Raw genomic sequence first — 17,358 nt, 5'->3', positions numbered from 1 at the left:
TGTGAACGCTCAGGCGTTAGAGAGGCAGAAAGAGTTCTTTGATTCCATAAGGAGTGAGCGGGATGACCTCAGAGATGAGGTGGTTGTGCTGAAGGAACAACTGAAGGTATGCCATAAGAACAGAAGAAACTCTTGTTGCTAAAGCAATTAAGTAATCAGTTGCTGGTTTCTCTTCTGGTGCACTGGACAGAAAAGCTGGTTCCAGCTATCCAGCACTGATAAGCCGTATGTACATGTTGCTCTCATTCATTTCAAGAATTTGCTTCTTACCTATCTCTTCTGTGGTTGTTGGCACTCCTAATATATTATAGTGAATATAGGCGAGGGGCTGTTGTCTAAGGAACATGTCAGATATTGAGCAACAGAGCTACTTTAAAAAGGTGATCAGATCGGTTCTGTCAAAACTTTGAACAAGGTACATTCTCATTGCTTTTGTTATGAAGCAACCACTGCTCAAAATATAAAGGGGCAAGAATGTTCAGCTAATTGTAGTGTTTGAACACTAGACTTTAAAATGAAAAGGAGTACTTGTGGCACCTTAGAGACTAACCAATTTATTTGAGCATAAGCTTTCGTGAGCTACAGCTCACTTCATCGGATGCATACTGTGGAAAGTGTAGAAGATCTTTTTATACACACAAAGCATGAAAAAATTCCTCTTTGTGTGTATAAAAAGATCTTCTACACTTTCCACAGTACGCATCCGATGAAGTGAGCTGTAGCTCACGAAAGCTTATGCTCAAATAAATTGGTTAGTCTCTAAGGTGCCACAAGTACTCCTTTTCTTTTTGCGAATACAGACTAACACGGCTGTTACTCTGAAACCAGACTTTAAAATGTTTCTTCCTTATCCACAGAAACATGGAATAATCCCAAATTTGGAAGTAGCCACCAATGGAGAGGCTTTAGATGGTCTCGATAATGAAGGATATTCAGATTCTACCAAGATTACTCCAGGGGCGACTCAGATCTTACAGACAGCTGGGGATGGGACACTAGGTAAGTGCTCAGGCTCCACTAGAGCAGTGATACTCAGACTCTGGCTTGTGAGTCGCAAATGGCCCTTCAATGCGTCTCCTGCGGCTCTTTGCAGCATGTGATATTAAAACGCTGGATGCTTTTACTATGTTATTAATCTATTAAGTTATCAGCTCGCACTGTTTAAATATGAATAGTACTATAGTAAATTAAACAATGAATTCACACTACTGTGGCTCTTGTGGGTAATGTTGATTGCTAATTTGGCTCCTGAACCCCTGAGGTCTGAGTATCACTGCACTAGACTTCTCCATCTGTCTAATCATAATTCATTCACTTTTGTTGCTTGGAGATTGAGCATTCATTATTTAGACAATTAACCAATCACGCAGCTTCTTGAATCACCTCCTATGCCTTTTTCTGCTTATTGATTATAGTTGCTTCACTTCAAGCATATCATGACATTTTTCTGTACCTGCAAAAGGAGTTTTTATTGTACATTCCCTTTATTCTGCACCCTGAGAAAATAAATGGTCATGACACAAGTATAAATACAAGATGAGTAGCAGCTTATTTAGCTTAATATTAAAACCTGAATTTAGGAATGTCCTCAACCATCCTACTGTTGCTTTGGTTATTTTTTCTAACACAGAGAATTAAGCTGAGAGAGAACCAGAATAAGAGCATTTGAATTCATATATGTAAATTTAGTGTACAAATTCTGTAACTAATGTATTATTTGAGAACCATAAATGTCTGCTGAACAATAGTTCAGTGTGCTGTTGCAAGACATTTTAACATTTGAATTCTTAATATCTAATACTGTTAAGTATAAAGCAATTTATATTGCTGGAAATTTTATAACAATGATATGCTCAGCAGTGTGTACAGGAAGTATACATTATGTATGTGTGTCCTCAGACCAGGAGGAGTCTAATTGGTTGGCAAAGATTCTGACTTTGGTGCAATTATGTTGTATAGTCAGAATCTGAACTCATTAGCTGTTGAACTTTCCACTGTCTCATTATGCTCATGGAAGAGGAGAAAATACTGGATGTTTACTTCTAAATTGAAATACTAGCAAATCTCAACAGGCAGCCAACCATTTAACTGGAAGTGAGAGTTTTCTCAGATTTAGCTGTTGGCAGCTTTTTCTCATTCCATTGCATGAAAACAATTTGAAACAACAAAAACAGGATATGAGAATATTTAAAAGTTGTATCTAAAACTTTAGTCTGTTCTAACGTATTCTGATTCTATGGAAACAGGTACGTCATTGGAACAAAAGCTAATACCTGACATTAAGTGCTGGTTAACACCTGCTTTTTTGCTCCTAAAGTGCTGCAAATTGGAAGAAAAGTTATATTTTTAAACAATACTTGGGAAGAAATATTGTCCCTTTTGGATGGATGTAGTGCCTGAAAGAAGCGCTAAATAACTGAGCTTCAACCTTGTGGGTTATGTCTGATATCCATGCATTCAAAACATTTGCCTGCCAATCAGATCCCATCTTCTATAACACTCATTATACACACTTATTTATAAAATAGTGTCTGTTTTCTAAGTCAGTAGCTATAAAATATTGCTGAGTATTAGGTAAGTTATTTGGTTGTAATGCCATCAAACAAACACAGCTTGGCAATAATAATACAGTATAGAGCAATGTGAGGGTTAAAAATATGGTGATAGCTTGTACTTGTTAGCAGCAAAAAACCCTCTACCTTTGTCTCATAATCTTAAATCTGCGAGTTTTGTTACATTACTATTAATAAACTGCACTTCTTGAAAAATGTTCATCTCATTTATGAAAGCTGTACTTCATACAGCTTCAACTAGAGAAATCTTTAACTTATCTGATGCCAGAATCAGATACAATTCTTGCTTTTGGGAAAGCGGGGGGTTCACTGATCAGAGAATTTACTAATTCAATTGCTGCTTTGCCTCACGTAATTGGCAAAAGCTGATCTTTTATTAACCGATTCTTTCAATTCATTTTCTCTTTTGGGTTTTAAGTGGGGAGGTAAGTGTTACATGTTTAACAAATTTAAGTAGCCACCCCTTGGTGTAGTCCCTTCAACTTTCTCAATGGTCTTTTAGGCAGAGCCAATGAAGTGGAGATGAAAGATGAGATTTTGGAGGATATGGGGAAAAGAGAAATCTTGCAGAATACTGAGCATGAGGAACACAAAGAGGAGTCTGAGGAGCGGGAAATTGTAAAGGAGTGTACGGAGATAAAGACATTGCATGCTGATGAAAATACAGAGGCAGAGAAAACCATGGAAGACAATGATGTCACATCAACAGTGATGTTAAGTAGTGGATGTGAGGAACAAATTCAAAGCCATACAGAACATGTTTCAGGAAATGTTTCTTCCACTGAAAATAGTGATGTAATTGAGTTGAGAAAGGAAACAGAATCAGGAGATGATAGCTTAGAAGCCCAACAGTCTGGTAGTAAGGAATCTGAACATAGTAGTGATTTAAATCACTTGACTAATGAGAATTGGGAAACGGGTACACTGAAAAGTCAGGGTATTGAGACTCCTCAGGGAAGACCTACTGACTTAGAGATAGAGCAGGAATCTGAAAGACTTGCACAAGAGCAGAAAATAACACAAGAGGATTTTACAATTTGCCAGCGAGAAGGCAGTAGTGAAATATTTCAGGAAGCTCTTGATTTTGTGGTTAGCAGCCATGCATCAGCTTCTGATCAGTCAGGATCACCAGAAGATACAAGAGCAGGTACAGGTATTGAAGAATCACATGTGGAGGCTCGCACTGAGAGTCTCTGTCAAGCAGAAGAAAGCACTGAAAATGAGGTTATGAGTAGCTTGGAGAAGCAGCTTGATGAAGACGAAGCGTACATAGACAGAACAATTGGTAAAGGAGAGGATGGTAAAAATGACAGTGATACAGCTGAAGAAGAAAATAAGACTGGAAATACAGTTCAGAGTCAGGGAAGGAAAGAAGTAGATCCTGTGGAAGAGGAGGGAGAAGCAGCATTTGCAAGTGAGGTCACACCAGATACAATTGTAAAAGAACAAAAAACAGATGAAACACATACTCTATCCACTTTCTCAAAAAATGATCTGATATTTGCAGAAGAGGAAGGAAATATGCAAGATGAGGCAGAGAATGAGAAGGATATTGCTGAGAGGGGACAAACAAAAGACACAGGAAAGATGGAGGAATTAACGGGCATGTTGGATGTTCAACCAGATTCTGAAAACAAAAGGGTGGAAGAGGAGGAACCTGTGGTATCCCTAGATGAATTTACAGAGGTAAAAGAGGGTGTATCGCATCAGACAGAGCAGGACCAAGATGTTGTGAAAGAAATTCAATCCCAAGAAACTGTTTTAGTTACTAGTCCCAGCGATCATGAAATTGAGGAATCAAACACAGAAATGTGGGATGAATCTAGGAAAGGAAAAGAAAGTAGAAGTGAGTTGATGGAAGATGAGAGAACACAGGTAGAAACCCAAACAATTAAGTGCAGTGAAGAAGTAAAGAATAATCCAATACAAGAAAAAGATAAGACTGTAGAAAATGAAATGCAGAAAGTTAAAGAAGTGGAAGATGAATCTAGACAGGAATTGACTCAAGATGTCAGTGAAATTATTGAAGAGAAAGTTGATGATAAAGAGGCATCAGTGGAAAGTAGCGAGAAGCTGGATCTTCCAGACCAGCAGCATGATAGGTTTGTTTCTGATGATAGTTCATTGCAGAAAATCACAGAACTATCACAGCAACTTAGTGAATCCCTTGAAGGCAACACAAAGGAAATGGAAATTCAGAAAACTGTGTTAGATGATGCATGTCAACTTAGCAGAAAAGAAGGGGATACAAAACAAATGGGAAATGGGAATGAGGAAGATGAGAATAAAGGAATAGACGAGCAGAATGAATTACAAGAAGTTAAGAAACTGGAAGTTGTTCCAGATGTTGAGGAAGATGCTGATTACCTCAAGACACAGAAAGCAGAGCTGGATGAGAAGTCTAATGAACAAGTTGAGGTGGGGGGTCAAGAGGAGGAAATAGTGGAAGATGATGGTGAAAAATTTGATTTTGATGATGAATTAGGGCTGATATTAAAAACTCCCGGAAAGCATGATGCTGAGAAAGTTAATACACAAACGTTGAAGGAAGTTAGGGAAAAGGAAATAGTCACAGAAACTGCCAAAACAGGAAAAGGTGAAAAGGAGGAAACTCATCAAAGCAGAACACAGAGTGTAGAGAATGAGGGCTTGGTTACTGAAGACAATGCTAGTACCCAGCAGGAAAAAGAAAAGGAAGCTGAAGAAGCTGGTCATTTGCAAACTGATACATCTCGGTCTGCAGCTCCAGAAAAAGCCTGTGATCTGGTGGAGGACGAAACTGAGAATGAAGCAGTGTTAGACAGCAATAATATGGAAAAAATAGCTGCTGAATATTCATCAGAACAGGAGTTAGGAAACTTAGGCAACACTAGGGATGAAAGCAAAGAGGATATGCAAGCTAGTAGAAGGGGCAAGGGTAGATCTAAAGAAGACTGTGTGATATCATGAGTTCAAAATCGAGGACCCAAATAAGTTTCATACCATTTGATCAGTTTCAATACAAAAATGCATTTTGCACAATAAATCCGACTTTAGAAATATTCTTTAAATTCCTCTGTATGCAAGTCTCATAGTACAGTGTCAATCTATATATGTGGACATCCATCCAAGTTACTTACTGCGATACATGTCCACCAGAGATTAAACATGTAGGTTTGTTTTTAATCTCTCAGGTTTCATATTTTATCACCAAAAGAACAAGCAGCACAAATGTACTGTTCAGATTCACATCGAGTTAAAATGCCTTTAAGGCAGATATCTCCTGCCAAGGGACCTTAAATATTGCTCTTATTTTCTAGACTAGTTTTTAGCAAATTAGATGTTTTGAATGTACTTAAATACCTGCCAGAGGTCTCTGTTAGGTACATCACCACTTTATGGTAACTATGATAAAGCAACTCTCAAGCATTGCAGAACTTGTAATAATGTCCAAACTTCTTTGTGAATACCTACAGGTTCAGGAACCAACTATAACAGCTAAAAATAAAAACAACATATAAACCCACTTTGTGTATGATTTTAGTATGAACACATTCCAAAGCATGGTATATAAGATAAACACACAAAATGCCAAAATATTAGTAAGGTCGCTGTGAATCTGCTTAGTCTGCGCACTTTGAAAGAACAGTATAGAGTTTAAGAAAGTAAAACATAAATGTTTTGACCTGTTAGTCTTCTGAAAGGAATAAGTGTATACATGTTTACTTAATCTAGGCACTTTGCACCAGAATAAGCCTTCTACATCATGTCTCACATGTACTTTTTTATTATTTTAGGATTGTTTTGGTACACATGCTAATGTGTGTGTAGATTTTCTGTCAAGTACATTTTCTTGCAAAGTTAATAGTATTATAAAATATCTATTTTTCTTAGAGGAAAGTTTGTTTAAATTGCATTTCCTTATTACATTGTCTTTTTTGCAAAAATATGGTTATGAAAGAATGTTTTCTTATCTCTGAATATACTTTTTCCTTCCTCCCTGCCAGGATGAAGTCAATTTTGAATGTCTTAATCTTTTTGAATGTCTTAATCAGATAATTGGTATTGCTCTTTATGTACTAGTGCCCATGTAGCCAAACCTGCCTTTTTGAAAATACCTCTCAACAGCTAGATTGCTTGTGATAGCCTGAATATAAACTGTAGAGAATTGTCTTATTTGCAAATTTTAAACCAGCTGGGAAGAAATGTGTTTTTTGCAAAAGGAAACATTCTTTTAAACTTGTTTTAAGCAATGAAAATCAAAAGGGAATGCAAACTCAAGGTTTTGGGCGGTCTATAGCAAGATATTGCTTGTATTGCTGTTACAAAATTAGTAGAGTGCAAATAGATTGAAAAGATTCAAGATGTATATCACAAATGTACTGAGCTGTATATAATTGAAATAAACATATTTTATACTTTAAAATACCTGTCCAGAGCACTGCTTGCAAACCTGCATAAAATTCAGTCTAAACTGATAAGAGATTCAAAAAGCTTTTTTTGTAAAAAGGCATTGCAGAGTGGCCTCTCAAACGCTTTATGTATTGTAATTTCTCTAAACGTCTAACTTCTTATTGACCATTTTCCTCCATGCTCATTATAGGTAGTAGAATTGATGTTATTTAATTCTGCTAAGAAACCTTGACCTCCACATCCCAGGAACTTAATATGACATTACAGGAGTCAGTAATTTTAAACCTACAGTGCCTTTTACATGGCTTCCTTTCTGACACTGTGATGGCAGCTTTGGTGCAGTTTCTATGAAAATGTGCAATCCTTAAGATTGAGGACAATAAATGTTAATATTGGAATATAATCATTACACTATTAATCTGATGAACTGCAACAAGTCTTCAAAGCACCTCTTACTGTATAGTACAGTTAACTAGTATGAAGATTTTTTCATTGCTTGAATCTCAAATGGAATATAAATAAATGTGCTCACTAGACTTTGTCAGTAATTAGGAAGTCATTTATAGTTATGTGTTAATGATGCCTAATCCACTGAAGCATATACCAGCACTTGGTATGTCTGGAGACAACTTGTTCATAAGGAGAAATGTAATTTAAATACTTCTGACATAATTATGGGAAAGTTAATACTAGTTTTTCATTAATATTTCAGTTTATTTTCCTCTGAAGCGTGTGCACATCTGTAAGAACTTTTTAGAACATTAGTACAGGGCCAGGGAAACAGATACAATTATGACTCATTTAATAACTTGGTCATATTGTCTTCTGTTTTTCCAAATTTGGGCACTCTCTACACTGGATATTGGCCATGATTTCAGCATTCGGTGGCCAGCCATCAATGTAGCAGAGTTTTTACTGGTGCAGCTACATCCGTGACTGGCCACCAATTGCTGAAATCAGGGCAAATACCCAGTGTAGACAAGGCCTCTGAGTTCTTAGGTCATTTTCCGATGTGAATCTCCACTCATTTTGTATGCATGCTTTGGGTTATGTGCACTGCATGAGTGTGGTTCCATGCAGGCAAATCATCTTGAAAAGAACCACAGATAATAGGGCAAAAATGGTTACTTACCAGTCCTCCAAGATTACACAGATGGCACCCAGCAAAATGTGCACTGTTATAAAGGAAACGTGACTTCCCAGTATGTGTTTATGTAATAATGCCAAAGATTAGAAAAAAGAAAAGGAGGACTTGTGGCATCTTAGAGACTAAGAAATTTATTTGAGCATAAGCTTTCGTGAGCTACAGTCATCCTTCAGTCAACAAAAGTACAAATTCATGGAGTAAACTCATTGACTCTTTAACGAAATTCTATAGTTTCTTTTGTATGTGGGGCTATTAAGTGATCAGAGCCAGCCTTTGGGGCCCTCCAAAGCCAGTGGCCAATGGCTCCAGTTTATCTGGGTATCTAGCAATGGCAGCGCTAGTCTCAGCTTTCATATAAAAGACCAAGTTCCTAGTACTCTTCTTCCTAAAACTAGCCTTGAAAATTAGACTCTGAATTTTTCCTAAAGATTCATGGTTTACTTGCAGTCCTCCCACCACCACCTTTCAGCTGCCACGCTGGCCTTTCGGGTACACATAACCCATGGTTTGGGGATGGTCCCAAACCCAAATGAGTTCCCAGGTCCGGGGGAGCAATACTGCCCGTGCTGCTGCTGATGGCACTAGGACCTCCTGCAAGTTCTCCCCCTTGGTTTCTTGCAACTGACCAGCTACATTGCTGGGCAGCCACAGCAACTTCTGGCCACAACTGAGATAGTTGAATAGCGTGAGACACCACATAGGTTAAACGTGGGATGGAGGGCAAAGGTATCTTGTCTCCAGGTCTCAGCTCTGGCACGCCATACAGATGCCTTAGTCAAACTCTGTTTTAGTTTTCATCATCAGCAAAATGGGGATACACTGTACCCCGTAAAGAAGATAATTAGCTACCACATATAAAAGGCACCATAGAATTCAGTAGAATGGAGTAATACTCCTACTGCCCCTCAGACACTTGGCTTGTTAGAAAACCGCAGCATTTCAAAATAAAAATATAGTGGATTTTTCTTCACAAACCCCAGTACAGGCTCCTCTTCTATGCGTGTGAGGAGGGGTGGAGAGGGGAGAACCTAAAGAACTTTTTACACACACACAGACACGCACACGTTTTGTTTGTACCTAGAAGAACCATTTCACTTGCCCTTCCACAAATCCTCACACCTGCACAAGACTCATGTGATTGAAGTAGACAGGAGTCCATTATGTTGCGAGGAGTGATGTGAAAAACTGCTTTGCAAGTGCCCCCAAAAATGCAACGGGTAGCTCTAAAAATAACTATGACAATTAAGTGCTTCCATTCTGGACACTGCAGATATATTTCAAACACAAAAGGCATATGTGTACAATACTGTAAATACTGTGGTAGTTGTGTAATAATTGTGTATATATGTGTGCATGGTTAAATTTAGCTTCCAGAATTAAATGGACCATTTGGCAGGTGGGGCTAACTTTAAAATGGGACATTCTGTCCTATATTAAACCTCGTTCTTTAGCAGTTTGCTTTCTGGGTCTTCTTCTGATGTTTGACTTCCAACCCTGTCTCCAGCCTTGAAATATTTTTCCTTGCTCTTCTGTTCTTTGGCTTTGTTTCCATTTTTCCTCTATTTTCCTTCTTTAAGCAGGGTATTCTGCTCTCCACCTCCCTTTGCTTTTCAGCCACTGTATATGCACATGTGTTTCAAACCAAGTTATTTATTTTGCAGGACTTACCACAACGTGTCATATATGGGTAGTCGTCCGTCCCTCCCTTCTTCTCCACCCCCACTTTCAGTTTCATATCAGGAAAGTTTTGCTTTCCCAAGAAAGTATACAAAATGTGGTTTCACATAGATGCCTGGCTACCACAAAGATGGATGTTCTTGAAATTCCCTGTGTCCTGTCCATTTCTTGGGCAGTTCTGAATGCTGAATGCTTTCATACAGTAGATGTACAATGGTGCTGAACTGTCGTCTTACTTATGATATGTGTGTTTGTTTTTAAATGCACAGATAAAAAGGTGCATTTTCATAATCTTAGAATGACCTCTCTGACTGTAGGCACACCACCGTGATGAGTCACTGCATTATCTCGAATCACCATTGTTCGTTGTAGATTTGCCATATATAGAGGCTTCCATTTAAAAAGTCAACGTTTTCTCATTTACCATATACTGGTATCTCCAATTCCACAGTTATTTCCTGTGTTAAGTATAGTGTGTCAACAAAGAAAAAGGGTAATAATTTAGGGATGACCTTTTCCATATATAAGATCTAAAAAGGCCTACTATCTTCATATTTCAAAGAATTCAAAACATACAGTGTAGGTCTCTTTACACAAATTATATCCTTAGGAATATATTCAGTAAAAACTATAACGGATTGTGAGTTGTCAATTGCAAACTCTAAGAATGTTGAGTGTTCAGCACCTATGTTTGGCTCTATGTAGCTGACTGCCTATCTGTAAGGAGTGCTGTGGTGGTGTAGCTGTGTTGGTCGCAGGATACTAGAGAGACAAGGTGGCAGAGGTAATATATTTTACTGGACCAACTTCTGTCCACTCTGTCTCTCTATCTGTAGGGAGGACAAAGTAATATATATGCTCTACAGAATCAGTATAAAACAAAACATTGAGCAGCTTGTAGAAAGGAAAGTCCTGTTGGTCAAATTCAGCTGCTCTAAAGGAATACATTTTTCAATGTATTTTGTTCAGTATAAAGGTAAAATCAACTTGGTGGTAATGTAGCTCCGCAGTTCATAAAATCACTTGTTGCATAAAAAATATGGCACCTGCTGAAACGTTTCCCTTTGCCTCAAAGGAAAGAGATGAGTGTTTGTTTACTTCAGTTTTCTTTTCTCAAAATTATCTTTTTAATTCTGTGTGCTAGCTCGTATTTGTATACTGATCCCTATTGCTTCAAAATTCAGTTCTAACACAGCAAATTGTCTAAGCTAACAATCTCCTATTTATATTCGACCTGAAGGACTAAAATGGAGAGAACCACTTCACCAGACTTTATTTCTTTTAAAAAAAAAAATCACACAGGCAAATGTTTTACTAGAGATAATGAAAGAAAATGTTGTAGCCAAGCTACTTAGTTACAAAGATTTTAGTAAAGATTTTAAAATGTTAATGTATGATTAGCAATGATTGCAGGTGTATATAATCTCTTGTTAATGATATTAAATTTTAAAGATTTGTGAGATTTTTGTGTTGCAGTTGTGTTTGACCCTAGAGTTCTTGCATGCTAACCTAAAATAGAAGATTAGCCTGTTTGCATGCAGCTGGGTGCTGCTACTGAAGTGACAAGCATGCTCAGTGAGAATGACATAACTTCCTTTGGCTGAAACCCCTTCCCAGTCCTGTCTGTGACCTCATTTCCTGTGGTACGTGCATAACTACCTTCATCATTAGTTTCACTAACCTTCACAATTCTTTCTTTGATTAAATATATACCCTGAAAGATGTAACTTAACTAAATCAGTACTGAGTTCTCTCTCTTCTCTTTCAGACAGACTGAAAAAGCTCATTGGTGAACGAGAATCCTTGCTAGAACAGGTAATTAACATATTTCAGTATTGCTGGATGCCTGGTAAAGCAACATGGTGAGGCGGAGATTTACAAGAGAACAAAATACTCCTATAACATAAAGAGCATAGGCGATAATGCCCAACAAAGCATAGCAGCTGCTGCTTTGCTTCCCTTCCTGTGTTCAGTGTTTTTATTCCACAAGAGCTGGGTTCAGCTTTGTACACTGGAGATATATTTATGGGGATGGGCGTAAGGCAGATTTCTGCCAAAAAAACAGTCATAGACGGGAAAGGACACACTCAAAAACAATCTTCATAAAAAACTTTATCAAGATTTTGAACAGGGGATTCTCTCTTCTCTCCCCCCACCCCCACTCCTCCACCCCAAATGGACTAGTTGCATGTGTCACAGGGCTAACTGCACTGTAGACCCCTCCTGGTCTCTTCAAGGGTGCCTCATTCAGGTCTCTGGCCTCACACAGCCACCTTTCTTGGGATGGAATCATGCTTTTCTCCTACTCAGACTCGGCCTTGCACTACAGTCCCCAAAATTAACCATGATTATCTCAACAGGCAGTTCTGCTTTCTCGGGAAGCAATGATGGTGATAAACAGTGACCAGACAGCCTTCTTAAAGCAAAGTGCTTTGAACAAAAACATTCCAGAGAAAACAGCCCTTTAAACAGTAAACAGTCTGCATGCTGGCCTGTCTTTGCATAAGGCTTATCATTAAGGCTACCATTTTGTCATGGATTTTTTTAGTAAAAGTCACGGGCAAAAAACAAAAAATCATGGAAGCAGTGACCTGTCGTGGCTGGGAGCTGCAGGGATCCCAGTGGCTGGGAGTGGTCCCCCTGCAGGTCTGTCCCCCCACTACCTTTAAGGGCCGAGAGCTGATGGCGGGTCCCCCTTGCTACCCCGGCAGCAGGGGAGCTATGGGGGGAAAGGGGACCTGCTAGTGATGGAGGCTGGGGAGCTGTGGGGGACCTCCCCCAGCTGCTGAGCAGCACCGGCACTTGGGAGCTGCAGGAGCCCCCCCCCCTCCCCATGGCCACTGACCAGCTTCAGAGTCCATCTGCTGCTGGCGACTGGGAGCTGTGGTGGGGCCCCGGCTGCTTGTGGTGGGTGGCAGCTCGGGTTGCAGCTGGTCAGTTTCAGGGGGTCCTGCCACCCTGGTCAGCTGCGGGAGGGTCCCCCACCGCCCACAGAGACTGGTCAGCTGTGGGGGCCTCCCGCTGCCGGCAGCGGCTGGTCAGCTGTGGGGCCCCCAATGTCACGGAGGCCTTTGGAGGTCACGGATTCCGTGACTTCCAGGACCTCCATGACATAATCTTAGCTTTCCGTGAATGTGTGGGAAGCCCTACTTCAGATTCCCTCTGTGTCCTTGGACAGCTGCTGACAATCTTTGTTTCACAACATACAGTTTAGAAGGAAAAATGCAATAGGAATACAATAGCTGGGTAAATGATAGCCAGATTATTGATGGTGAAACTATAAATCATAAAATTCCAAGGTAGGATAAAGATTCCTGTCAGTTATTCTCTTGAGACCTTTGGGACTATTATGATTGTTCATCTGCATTAACTCATGTTGTAAAAAATCTGACTTTCTTTAATTTGCATGTAGAGTCTAAACTTCATTACCAATAACTCTGTCCCCTCAATGTTACGTAGTAGTTCTACTCTAGAATCTACACCCTGTTACGCAAATAACTTCCCATGATAAACAGTGCTGCAAAGGAATTTGTAGGAGACTACTTTATGACAAACGGATATTTTGAGACAGATGATTTAAGTATGACCATTCCTTCTGGCCAACTGAACTTTCGTGGGGGGCAGTCTGTACATTGATTTGGACCACTCTCTGTAGAGACACTGAAATTAATGAATTATTTTGGGACTTTCAGATTAAAACACTAAAAGGACAACTGGAAGAGAAGCAGAAGAATGACAAGATGGAGAATATGCAGTCTGAAGATGAAGTTCTTGAGAATGGGACAGATATGCACATGATTGATCTCCAAAGTAAACTTAATTTCCATTTTAAGAGTAAACTGCTATGTGCGGTATATTGGTTTACACTTGAGTCTTGAATTCTGAGTCTCTGTTACTTACAGGCTGTCTTGTCTGTCCACTTGTTCAATTCATTCTTGTTACGTTGATAGAATTTTCAGTGCAACGGGCAGTTAGATAAGATTCTACAGTAGGTGCAGGAGGGGGGTGTTCGTAGCGGTTCAATTTCCGCTTTCAAGACTATGCTGCACAGAAACCTCCCTTGTATTATCAAGTAGGGCTGGGCAGGGGCTCCCTTCACACTACCAATTCTGCTCTTAGAACTGTCAAGTAATGTGATCTGAGTCGCTCCCTGCTAACAGGGACTGGAGTGTCTATGCGTACCAACTTGCATGTATAAGGGAACTTTACAGAGTATTTCATGCCAAAGCACAGAGCATGAACCACCTGCCCACCAGCCAGCCCCACATAGTAATAAGGCAACATTTTAAAGCTCCAGCATTTTATGTACTGGAGCCCTGTCCAGATTGTTCCTACATTTCTGATAACAGATTGGTAATTTTTTTTAGGAGATGCCAACAGACAAATCAGTGACCTCAAATTTAAACTTGCAAAGTCTGAACAAGAGATAACAACTCTGGAGCAGAATGTAAGTTTGCACATGGAGAGTGAGTGATAAGCTAAGAAATACAGTTCCATGATAAACTAAGGTTATGTCTACACTGCCTGACAGGTCAGACTACAGGGGTGTGAATAACAGTGCGGGCCAAAGTGCTGTAACTCCCCTGTCTGGACACTACAGGCACAAACTAAAAGGTTCTAATTCGCACTGAGGTATACTCCTGGGGGAATTCTGCACCAGAAAATTAAAAATTCTGCACATGATATTTTAAAATTCTGTATATTTTATTTGTCAAAATAACACAATATAATCATGCCAGTTTCAGTCATTTTGGTAATTTATTTCAAAAGGCCTACCTGTCAGCAAGCGTGTCTGCCATACAGACAACAAAAAAAGATTCCCCCAGGAGTAGAAAGTTAAAGAAATCCCTTCAACAACCCAGTTGCTGTTTTTCTGTTTGTGCTTTTGTTGGGTGTGTCACGTGCCAGCTGGGCACATTTTGGGAGAAAACTCTGCCCCTGAGGTCTTTTAATTGATTCTCATTTTTTCGCCCTGTCCCCGTAGGATTACCATAAAGAGGTTTCCAAATAGAGGATACTGCTGGGGGGGAGTGGGAGGTGGAGCTGGAGGGGTTATAGTTGGGGAGTGCTGGAGGTGGTATTTGGGGATGCTGGAGAGGTCCATACTAGGAGAGGATATTTGGGGGGTGTTAGAGAGAGCTGCGTGGGGCCTCCCAGCCCAGACAGCCCACCCCTTCCCCACAGAATCCAGTCATGGGGCCAGACACCCGCACTCCTAGAGCCCAAAGATGTAGAGGGAGAAAGAGCATGTTGCTGAGTCCTGGGCACATATGGAGTTTCCTGCACACTGCCTCCTTCCTTTGGGGCATGCTGGGAACTTCAGCTGCTGGGAACTCTCCAGCTCCCCCTTCTCTTGACAGTGTTCTCTATTTGCGAGCTTGGGAGCCAGGCTTTGTGGGGTACAGCAGCCTCTATGGGCGGCCAGCAGCTCTGCAGTGCAAATTCTAAGGGGAAAAATGAAATTCTGTGCAAATTCTGCATTGCACAGTGGTGCAGCATTCCCCCAGGAGTAAAGTAGTCTTGTTTGAAAAGGACTACATTAACGCGAACTATGAACCTTTCAGTTAGTACCCGCAGCATCTACATGGGGGAGTTACAGTGCAACAATTTGGTGTGCACTGCTATTCACACCCTGTAGTCCAAACTCTGAGGCAGCGTAGGCAAGCCTTTAGTCTTGTTTGCTGTAAGAAGCTTTGAAGAAATGATTGTTAGGGAGTCAGAGCGATCTAATTGTGTTCACACGGACTGGAAATACTTTCATTTACGTATCAGAAATATTATTCTATAAATGTAGAGTTCAAAACAACGATCAACTTCAAGGATCTGTATTAATAGCATTTTGAAAATACAAGAACTCTTTAGAACGTGGTTATATCCAGATACCTGCAGTACTTGACTGGCTGGAGGCAAATGGTGTGGAGTACAAGTCTGCATAACACAGTTGGATATCACTGCTCCTTATGCCTTTTGTCCTGCATAAGTCAGCCACACAGTTATTCTTCAGGAGGAAAGAACGGCCCTACTTAGTCACTGGTTGTAGAGAAGTTTGCCCTGTTTAACTTTCAGTGTAGGTAAATTACATTTTTTGTAATACATTAAAGCATTTCCCCATATCGTTAGTAGAGTATTAGAGAAAAATATGGACAAGCAACCTGGCGTTACCAGTAACTGACATCTCTGGGTCATAGTTTATTTCTCAGAACATGCCCTTCATTCTAATAAGAACACAGTGTAGACTCCCAATTTCACTGGGTTGCCAAAGGAAAGACAGGATTAGAAGTTATTTTACCTGTACAGAGTTCTTAATGGTATACTTGCTTTTTAACCTTAGGTAATACGGTTGGAGGGTCAAGTAGCTCGATACAAATGTGCTGCTGAAAATGCTGAAAAAATAGAAGATGAACTGAAAGCTGAGAAACGCAAACTCCAAAGAGAGGTAATTTACTGTTACAACATTATAGACAAGCAAATTCCGTTTCTACAGAGGAGAAGCAGACACATCTCTGAAAGCTATTTTCTCCAGTAGTTGCCACTGTTCTTGGGTTACTGCAAGGTAAATGGCTATTTTTGTGTTGGTCCTGTTAATCGTGCTGAAGGATGTGTCCAGAATCTTCAGACTCTTAGATCTGGTTAGTGCAAACACAACTGTGACAACTCACAATAGCACATTTCCCCTGAACTGATCACTGTAACTGACTCTCAGGAAACGTCATCCTTAATGCCTAGCATCTCTCTCTGGCTTGGTGCTACTGACTAGACTGGAGCTCTCATATCCCAGGGTCGTATCCTTCAGTACAGTTCTACTTCAGTGACAAAGTGTCATTTACAAGTGTCAAATCCAAATGGTCATTTCAGTCAGCATACATAAGACTTGAGTAATTGGTGTTTGTACTATAAAAAGTTACAAGTGTTGGCATACATGTCCTTTAACTAACTTCATTAAGAATCAGTTCTCAGTTACAGCTTCTGTTTTTGTACTTTCAGATCTTTGACCGTATTGAGATGTGTAAATGAGAAATGAGTGGGAAGCTGGGAATGCTGGCAAGGGGGTATCAGAGGTCATGTTTCATTATTTAACCACAGTGACACAGAATCAACAATAAAGTCATAGAAGATAGGCCACACAAGCAACTTCACATGTTTGGCAGAAGTCTAAATTTTATATCAACATTTTCAAATTTCAGTGCTTAAAGTCAAGCACTTAAATGGATTGACATTGCAGCTACTGAACTAGTCTTCCTTGCTTGTTGTTTTGATCATGTCCCTCAATGGGCTCCCCATACATGATCACCTCAGATTTAAACATCTTGTCATCACCTTCAAAGTTCTGTATAATTCTGCCCCTTCTACTTATCTTTTGTCAAGCTTCATATTGTCCACCCCTCCGGCCCATCCACCGCTCCTCCAGCCCTTGTCTGCTCATTTGTCAGTTTTACACAATAACCTCTGTGTCGCCTTCATTGTGGCCCTTTCTGCATGGTGCAGCCTCACTGATCTCATCCACAGTGTCCCTACTCTATCAACATAAGGCCTTCTTAAAAGACCCATTTCCTCCATGCTGCCTATAAT

At 39.9% G+C, this 17,358-nt stretch overlaps 1 protein-coding gene across 10 annotated transcripts in view; it reads left to right on the top strand.

The window, feature by feature from the left end:
• Positions 1-17,358, top strand: part of LRRFIP1 (LRR binding FLII interacting protein 1) — a 186,063-nt gene that overhangs the window by 165,955 nt on the left and 2,750 nt on the right. For 4 of the 10 annotated variants that reach the window (XR_012154388.2, XR_012154386.2, XR_012154385.2 and 1 more), the window contains 4 exons: positions 14-106; positions 858-999; positions 3,076-11,432; positions 11,558-11,604. Coding sequence is in view for 3 of the 10 variants with exons in the window: in XM_073306758.2 (XP_073162859.2) it covers positions 14-106; positions 858-999; positions 11,558-11,604; positions 13,482-13,599; positions 14,157-14,236; positions 16,121-16,225 (585 nt within the window). In the remaining 7 variants the exon portion in view is untranslated. Of the gene's footprint in view, positions 1-13; positions 107-857; positions 1,000-3,075; positions 11,433-11,557; positions 11,605-13,481; positions 13,600-14,156; positions 14,237-16,120; positions 16,226-17,358 lie in introns of those variants that run through there. The other 6 variants (XR_012154391.2, XR_012154390.2, XR_012154389.2 and 3 more) reach the window with 3 other exon arrangements.

Source organism: Lepidochelys kempii, chromosome 11 (assembly GCF_965140285.1).
Source record: "Lepidochelys kempii isolate rLepKem1 chromosome 11, rLepKem1.hap1, whole genome shotgun sequence".
Classification (NCBI taxonomy): domain Eukaryota; kingdom Metazoa; phylum Chordata; order Testudines; family Cheloniidae; genus Lepidochelys; species Lepidochelys kempii.
Note: the sequence above shows the minus strand (reverse complement) of the source record. Positions and strands in the feature narration are given on the sequence as shown.